The sequence below is a fragment of the Pseudonaja textilis genome, chromosome 2 (genome assembly GCF_049901715.1).
Source record: "Pseudonaja textilis isolate UNSWEBS1 chromosome 2, rPseTex1.2, whole genome shotgun sequence".
Taxonomy (NCBI): domain Eukaryota; kingdom Metazoa; phylum Chordata; class Lepidosauria; order Squamata; family Elapidae; genus Pseudonaja; species Pseudonaja textilis.
The window spans coordinates 196,974,417-196,983,867 of NC_141991.1; the positions used below are offsets into that span (position 1 = coordinate 196,974,417).

The 9,451-nt window shown below is 39.9% G+C and overlaps 1 protein-coding gene across 2 annotated transcripts in view; it reads right to left on the bottom strand.

The window, feature by feature from the left end:
• The window catches only part of FRMD3 (FERM domain containing 3), a 75,063-nt gene extending 66,386 nt beyond the window's left edge, over positions 1-8,677 (bottom strand). For both annotated transcript variants that reach the window (XM_026703846.2, XM_087926762.1), the window contains exon 1: positions 8,231-8,677. In XM_026703846.2, the coding sequence (XP_026559631.2) occupies positions 8,231-8,380 (150 nt within the window). In that variant the 5' untranslated portion in view covers positions 8,381-8,677. The remainder of the gene's footprint in view (positions 1-8,230) is intronic.
• Between the last annotated feature and the right edge of the window lie 774 nt (positions 8,678-9,451).

Consider the following 9,451-nt stretch of genomic DNA (forward strand, 5'->3'; position numbering starts at 1 on the left):
ATTTACAGGTAGTCCTCCGCTTACAACAGTTCATTTAGTGACATTCAAAGTTACAACATCACTGAAAATAGTGACTTATGAACATTTTTCATACCTTATGAGTGTTGCAGCATCCCCATGGTCATGTGATCAAAATTCAAACACTTGGCAACTGTCTCACATTTATGACCTTTGCCATGTCTTCAGATCATGGGATCATCTTTTTGAAACCTTCTGACAAGCAAAGACAGTGGGGAAGACAGATTCACTAAACAACTGTGGCAAGAAAAGTTGTAAAATCGGGCAAAGCTCACTTAACAACGTAAATGTTTCGCTCAATAGCAGTCATAAGTTGAGGATTACTTGTATATTAATCAATAAGGTTTTAAGAAATAAAAGACAATTTTTTTTTCAGATTACAGGGAACATCATACACTTTCTCCAATAATTAAGTCTCTGCATTTTTAATTAAGTTTATATACCAAATCTACATTATGAGAAAGAAAGGGAAATAAGTTTAAAACATTATCCATTTAATAATAACTTTAGCAAATAAGGAACTATTTCTTTTGGCAAAAATTGTCAGAATCACTGAGAGTTGAGCAGTATATAAATGTACGAAACTATTACTGTTATTAAGTTTCATGACCTTTATAGATGTCCTGAAGACAGAAGTTTTAATTATTGTAAGGAATAAGTTTTTTTAAAGGAAGGAAATGATTTTTTATAAAAGGTCAAAACTCATTCCAATAACTAGATCTATGTCTGCATAATATTTCCACAATGTGAAATAATTCTGTTCTTAAAGTTTCAATGCAAAAGTGTCTGCAGAATCCAACAATTTCATCAAAATGATGAAATATAACAGAAGCTCTACTCCTTTCATACATGCATGTGAAAGCACAACACTCACACAAAAGGATGGAGTTGCATTTTCATGGCGCAATGTCATTTGTCCCCTTGTTTTCCCCAATCAGATTCTTCTGCATCAGTGAGATATTGTTGTGGTTCACCAGCCGGTGTGGACAGCTGAGGTCTCTGATAGTGAGGACTTGGACGAGGGGCTTGCGTGTGATGCAGGGATGCGGCCAGGACTATTGGACAGTGGGGTCCTGCCTTCAGAGATTGTAGAGTCTGGCAGCAGTGACAAAGAGGGCCCCGGGGAGCCAGTGCTCAGTGCGCGTGCGCACAGGGCTGCTCAAAGAAAAGAGCAGCTGAAGCAGCACAGGCAACTCGGGAGTAAGGCTGGAAGATGATAGTCCCTCCCATAAGGGATAAAAGCCAGCCTTCGGGGTTGGCTTCTTTGCAGGAAGCAAAGAAGGTTTTTTTTACTCAAGAGTCCTCATTGAAGCCCTGCTTACTCCGGTTTGTTTTTTGAAACTTCTGGCTTTGGATATTTATCTGCAATTAGTCTTTTGTTCTTGGCAGCCTTTCGCAACCTTGAAAGGGCTTGGTCTTACCTGGGACAATTAGTTTTGAATGACTCTTGGCTGTGAATGCACAGAATTCATAGCACCACATTAAAAAGATTTGTTTTTATACATATTTTGTATTTGTTTGATTTGAACAAGGCTTGGGTCAGAACAGATATGAAGATAATCAAAGTAATCCCAAAGTCTGTGCTTGAGATCTTACAAGAGAACTTCTTGTTACAGACTGTTTCCAATTTTTATTTTAGTTTTTAGTTTTAGTTTTATTCTGTTAGTCATTTTCTCTTTATTAGGCTTTATTCAGTTATACCATCTCAAAGAAACTTAAGAAACAAATGCTTAAGGCAGGGCTATCAAACTCCCAGCCTGTGGGCCGGATACGTCATGCGCTGGCCACGTCCATGCCTGGTTTAGCGAAGGGGGAAAAAATCCCAATATATCACCTGATGCTGCCACGACGATGTGAGTTTAACACCCCTGGCTTAAGGGATTCTTGGAACTAGGGTCATTAAAAAAATATGTAATTTTTTTGCTCATCGTCTTGATTCCATTCAACTCCAATGACAATGTTCACTTAAAAGTTTCATCAACAAGTTCTGTGGATGAAAAAGCAATTTGAACTTTGGGTGAATGCCTAACCTAAAGTTGTCTGATGGCACTATGCCCCTGCCTATTAAGCAGCTGGGTAGAATCCCCAATTACATGACTCATGCGATGAATCTGACTCAGCCTGCTGAACAATTCTACCCAGCAACCAGCATTGTTTCGTTCTAGGTATCTGGAAATGTGGGAATTCACACTAAATTTAATAGCTAGTTTTAGTTCCACAGGAATACTATAAAATTTGCAACATGAATGACAAGAAGCTACTACATATTCTCAGAAAGAATAGAAATAAAAATAAAAGCATGCATTATTCCACAGAACTTTCTCCTAAAACAGCTCTCTTACAAATAAATGTTTAGTAATTAATGGAGGTAAATTCCTAAATTCCTAAACAAGTGCAAAAGGATTCCCTGAAAATGAATTCTTTGTGGTGCTTCTGGAATTAGTTAATCAAGGTTTTAAAGAAAAGTGTTTTCTGACATTGCTGCTAACTGACCGGAAACTACTGCAGATCATTCTAAGGTCATATGGAAAAATCCACAGCAGGCCCACAGAATACAATGTAATATAATATCAGATTTTTAATCAGTTTAGGGATTATAAATATTCAATGTTTATATTCAACAGTAGACAAATTAAGTGAGATATTTTAGAAACAGTAAATTAACAATATTTTACCAAGTAGAAGCAAATAAATTTTGTACTCCTATATAAATCCATTCATCTGCAGCTTTAGTAGACTGAATCCCTAAATTTATGCTCGAGTCAATCAGCATGAATCTGCCCACAATCTAATATGCTTTGCCAAACTTGCTCATCTGATAATCTAGTTTTGAACTTGATATTTAGGGTCTATGAATTTCCAGTCATACTTCATTAACAGCATTATAAAGGATATTTATAATCAGATGTTCATTTAAGTCATAAAATCATTACTGATCAGTTGTGGAATAATTATTAATAAACATCACTTTAGCAAATTACACATATTTATTTATTAAACTTTCATATTATTGTTATCTACCCAAATTCTGACAGTTAATAACTCTGGAATATTTTGTCAGATTAAACCATCCGCATTAAACAAGTAAAACAATTTAATAAAAAATAACCTTAAAAATAAATAAATTAGATCACTAATAAAATGAAATAAAAATAAAAGATACAAGCAATTATAGCCTAATTCAACATGCAGGTAGTCCTCAACTTACAACAGCTCATTTAGTGACCACTGACATTTAAAACAGCACTAAAAAGGGGAGGACTTATCACTGTTTTTCACACTTATGACCACTGTAGCATCCCCATAATCACATCATCAAAATTCAGATGTTTGGCAACTGGTTCATATTTTTGACGATTGCACTATCAGGCAATCACCTTTGTGATAACGTAAGTCTGCAATACACATACAGACACGCATATCCACATAAACCTCAGAATATGTTTTAAGAAAAGTTATATTATTTTGACCTCATGCATTCAACGTGAAAGCACTGAAAATCTGCATGGACTATTGAAATTCAGAGAGTACCGTACGATTGCCAAGCTCTTGTCACAAGACTAATTTGGGGTTCCAACTCAAGCTGAGGTTGCACAAGAATAAATAAAAATGAGATCCAGACAGCTGTGAGGAAAGAAGAAATATGTATTCCTTAGAAAATAAAGAGTTTGCTTAGGAAATAAAGAGTTTTGTTTTTGCAGAGAAATGGGGTGTAGCAGTAGATTTTTATAGTGGGAGCTTGTGGTGTTCTGATTCTAGGGTGACACTTGAGATGTGTGTGTGTGTGTGTGTGTGTGTGTGCAGATATGCTTATGCCTGTGAACATACAGTTTCTCTGGGAGACCTAATTCAATTAACTCTGTTTTTACAGACCTTATCGTACAATATATGGTAAATTATTTGAGGAAATTTGCTAATTTTAATTAACTTAATCTCAGCTTGACTGTGAGTTATCTAGTAGAGACACTGATTCTCAGACCACTGTGGATTCTGTTAATGTTTTAAGGAGAAGATGGAAACAGTATAAAGAATAAAATATATTTGGATATAAAACTTCTCACACTCTCATGTACAGATAGACTTTGATTTACAACCAGCCATTTAGTGACCCTTCAAAGTTACTTATGACCATTTTTTCACGCTTATAAACATTGCAACATCTGTGTGGTCATGTGATCAAAATTTGGAAGCTTGGCAACTGGCATGTATTTATGACATGTATTTAGTGTCCCAAGATCCAATGATCACCTTTTGAGAACTTATCAGAAGTAAAGTCAATGGGGAAGACAGATTCACTTAATAAGAGTGTTACTAATTTAACAATAGCAGCATCCACTTAACAACTTTGGCAAGGCAGGTTGTAAAATGGGACAAAATTCACTTAACAACTATCTTGCCTAACGACATAAATTGTAGAAATGTACAGCATCTGACATAGCAGTTGGCTCCTGGAACCAAAAAGGTTGCCAAATTCTGATGTAATATGTTGTAGGAAATCAAACTACTATTCAGAATTGCCTATTCGTTCAATTCTGTCTTACGAACAATTATATGTAATTTAATTTTCCATATGTTAACCAAAGTTAGTTAATTACAATGCACAGCTTAATGTATGAAAAGTTCTGAGACCATGAGATAGGAAAGCTGTTTCTATCAAACTATCCTTTTATAAAGGTGCTAGGTTTTGTCAGCATAGTCTCTAATATCTGCTTGGCCAAAGCAATCTTAAATATCATCTTATATTACCTATTCTACTCTTAAGAATGGGTAAAACATGACAATTGTTTTGATGACTTCAGATATGTTTCATTTGGACATCTACTAAATCACAGCAGACAGCATATTTTTATTTGCATACTACATAGCTTAATTTCTGAGAGAAGTCCATAACTTTCCCAGCTAGCCAAAATAATTTATTCAATTGGATCAAATTGGGATTGGATTAAATTTGCTACAAAAATCTTCACAATAAAAATCATTAGTCACAGACTCACGTATTTGGAGGCGGCAACTAACAATTAAATCCAGCATCCTGTTCAGAACATACATTCAAACTACAGGTATGGTAGTCCTCTTTTAGCAACCATAATTAGGACTGGCAACTCAGCTGTTAAGCAAAGTGGTTGCTAAACTGTGAGGGTTGGTTGTCCCAAAGGGTAAAGATTGGGTAACCATGAGGGTTGGTTGCAAAATTACTTTCTCATCACTGTCATAACTACAAAAATTCATTGAATGAAGTAGTAAAGGCTCATAAAGCTTTTTCCAAAAGGTGACTGTCAAATCTCTGCATACATCCCCTGGAATCCACTATCTCTGTATCTCTGTATCAAATTTCTCTTATATTGTATTTCTTATTAATGAACTAGAACCAACCTTCCCATAACTTAATAGGATTTTCCTATATGCCAAGGTGACAAAAATAACTCTTGACCTTCTCATCTATGACTTTTTTATAAAGTATCTGAAGATTGCCATCATATCCATTCTTAGTTTTCTTTCTTTCCAAACTAATTCTTCAGTTATTTACATACCCTTGATCATTATTTTCTGAAACTTTTTTACTTTGTTGCAATCCTTCTTGAAATAAGAAGTTCACAACTGGACACAGTATCCATAGTTGGGCATAACGAACACAAAATAAAGAGAAACCATTCCTGGGATTTGATAAAAATACTCCGTAGATACGGTCTAAAAACTGTGCTTCCTTTTGTTGCAACCACATTAAGAGTACACAATATTTTGGAACAAAAGTCATGACAATTAAGTAAAGCGACAAACAGCTTGATTTATTCTAAGTTTTAGTGCTCATATCTACATGATTTGAAAAAAATTTTAAAAATAATTAATTTAACAACTTTTAAATAGAAACTTTATAAAGTCAATAGTTCTAAGCTCCTTAATTGAAAGAGAAACCAGTTAGAGGCTTTATTTATCAAAGATATAAGGGCTTTTTAAAATGTGATTATAATTGTCATGTTGTTTTGCTGTGGTTAATGAAAATGGGTATTCATTTTTCATTCTGAATAATGAGTTATCTTTTTCAAAAATAAAACATATTTAAGGTTTGAAAAAATATGGACAAAGCTTTGCAATATAATTAATTTTGTTATGAAACTTGCCCTTGATTACAGATTTTAACTCATAGCTATGATTATTTCTTTTCCTTAAAGCATATGACATAGGTCATTTTATTGATTGATTGATTGATTGAATTTATATTGCCGCCTATTCGCCCATGGTGATTTGAAAACTCAACTTTAAAGTGTTGATAATGGAAGAAGGATAAAGCATTTGTAATAAATAAATTTATCTTTTTCCTTTTCTACCCCCGATATTGTTTAGCTGCTTAAATGTTTTTAACTTACAGTTCAAATGTTGGATAGTAAATTGGTCTAAGATAACAGAAATAACAGACAAATATGGAAAGCATTCAATTAAGTGTCAACTGTCTTGATGTAGCAGTGCAAAATTAAATACAATTAATGTTCTATAGGACAAGAAAGCCGGGTGTGCTAAAGATACCAGATGAAAGAAAGCCCTATTTACTGGAATCCTGCTGTATCCTCCTGACCAACCATCTCACTCTTCCTTCCAGCAGAATGAGATTAGTTACAATTACTTTCAAATGCAGCAACTCCCATTTACACACACACACACACACACACACACACAATCTCTTTGCCCCTCTAGAAAGACACTTCAAGCAATTTTGGGTTCCATCTCCCTAATCACTTCAAAGATTGTTCTGAATGAATGAAAAAAGAAAGAGTAGTTTGTCCAAATACAATCCAAAATACAACCGTTAATCATATAATTGTATTAGCGCAACTCCTGATTCTTTCCATATGCTGTTTACTCTCCCCCGCCCCTTCTTTGAAAAAACTAGGTGCTTATGTTTTTGAGCTTACGGTGGAGATATACTCATTCACATATAAACTGAGAAGTCTTAAGCTCTCAAGCCCTGAACTACAGTAACCAGCATCAGTTAAAATGGACCAGGAGATTACTTCCTCACTGTATGTGTGACAGTTTCTTGTCTTTTTTTACATTAAATGAACGGAAAGCCTGTGCAGAAGTTAAGATATATGTCTTTTGTCCACTGGCACTGTTCAGCCAAATTCCAGAAGCAAATCACAAAGGCCGTTCTTCTAGAGAAGGAAAGCAGCAACTTCACCCGTTCAACTCTGGGAAAATATGGGGATTCTAAGGCAGGGAACACCGGCTTGTAACTCCTCTTGTAACTCCCTTCTTAATCCTCTGATTACTGCCAGTTCACACAAATATCTGTTAGGAAGGCATGGCAAGATGCAGGACGGTTTTTCATTGGAACCCCCACGAACCCTCTCTTGGGGAGTCCGACAACGCCCCCCCCCACCTCAGGAAAATGCCAACTAGATTTCACACACAACTTATGCTCACAGCTGTGGAGTAAGTCTGTTGGAGGAGAACGTTCTGGGGTCTTCAATACAGGTAGCCCTCGACTTTCAACAATTCATTTAGTCACGGTTCAAAGTTACAACGGCCCTGAAAAAAAATGACCTACGACCATTTTTCACACCTACGACCACTGTAGCGTCCCCGTGGACACATGATTTACATTTGGATGCTTGACAACTGACTCACATTTAAGACGGTTGCAGGTCACGTGATCCCCTCTTGAGACCTTCTGAAAGGCAAAGTCAATGGGGAAGCCAGATTCACTTAACAACCATCTTGCTCATTTAACAACCGCAGTTGTTGACTTAACCGATGTGGCAAGAAAGGTGGCCAAATGGGGCAAAACTCATTTAACGACTGTCTCACCTAACAACATAAATTTTGGGGGCCACCTGCGGTCGTAAGTTGAGGACTACCTGTCTACACTCTCGACCCTTCCACCGCCCCACCACGACCTTGGGGTGACCAGCCGTGCCTCGGTTCACCCTTTGTTTGTAAAGCATTTCTCACCACCCCGTGCGTGGACGCTGGAGGGACGGGGAGAGACAGATAGAAAGATGGAGAGATAAGGGAGAGATGAGCGGACTGAGGCGAGCGGGAAGCAGGTGACACAGCAGCGATGCCGCTGAAGCGGAACGGGCGGCGGGCAACGCCAGCCACCTTTCCTTTTGCCGAGAGGGGAAGAAAGGAGTAAGACGGGAGGGGGGTGCACGACGGTGACCGCCCCCCCCCCCAGTCCGGAGTTGCCCACCCGCTTCCCGAAGGCTCGAGTCACCTGGATGTGGCAGGAGATCTCCGAGTCGTCCAACAGACGGATTGTGCATTTCATCTCCTGGCTCAGCGACCTGATGCTCGAGCTCCGGAACCGGATCATTTTCATGGTCCTTCTGCCCCCTCGTCTCACGCACTCGCAGGGAGCGAACATGCACCGCAATCCCGGACTGGGGGGCCGGAGACCAGCCCTGCCGCTGCTTTGGCCCCTCCTGGCCAGGAGGGAAAACCCCGAAAAAAGGGAACGACCCAAGAGCCCGCCTCGTGGGCTGGCGGGCAACTCAGCCCCGAGGAGGCGGCGTCGGCGGCTCCCGCTGCTGCTGCTGTTGCTGGGCGAACATCCTAGGGTGGGGTGGAGGAAGAGGAGGAGGAGGAGGAAGGGGCTGCTTCGCTTGCCTCGCTGAAGGCGGCGGAGTCCACCTCTCGCGCTACGGAGGGCCGCTGCCGCTGCCGCCGCCGCCGCCGCGTAAAGCTGCCGGGAGGGCGCGTGGCCGCGGCACGCGCAAGCTCTGGCGGTGGTATTGGAGGGGAAGGCGGGGGGGTTAGGCTGAGCCTTGGGGGCGCGAGAGGCGACGGGCTGGCGAAGCTCCTGCTGGCTGCGCGGCTGCGTCAGGCTCCGCGCTGCTCTTCTCTCCTCTCCCGCCTCAGCAGCAGCAGGAGCGCCCTCGGCTCGTCGCTGCCCCTCCCGCAGTCGCATTCCCTCCCGCCTTCTCGGGGTGAACCTCGGGCGCTTTCGCGCACTTAGCCGTCTTCTTTTCCATTCCCCCTGTTGCCCCGGAGCTTTCCAAAGAAGCTTCGTTCACGGGGGTCCAGACAGCCCTGCCCTGCCAGTGTTTTCCCGCGCGCCTTGCCTCTTTCTCTTTGCGTGGTAAAAATCAGGATGCGATTTTTACCACGCAAAGTACGCCGTCGTTATAATAGATGAACTCCTCACCACCACCACCACCACCACCACCCCCACACAACTCTGATCCTCTTCTATTCTTCTCTCTGGCCTTCACTGCTTTTCTTCTCCTTTTCTATCACACAAATATCCCTCGTTTTCCCTTTCTTTCTTCTTTCCGATTCCTCTTTCCCTCCATTGGCTTCTCACTTCCTTGCTTCCAGACAAGAGTACAGTTGTGCAGTTGCCGTGACTTGTTAATTTAATTTAATTTCACTACAGTCTCCTCAGTTTGTAATCTTCACCTTATACCATCTATTTTTCTTCTTCTCCTTAACATAA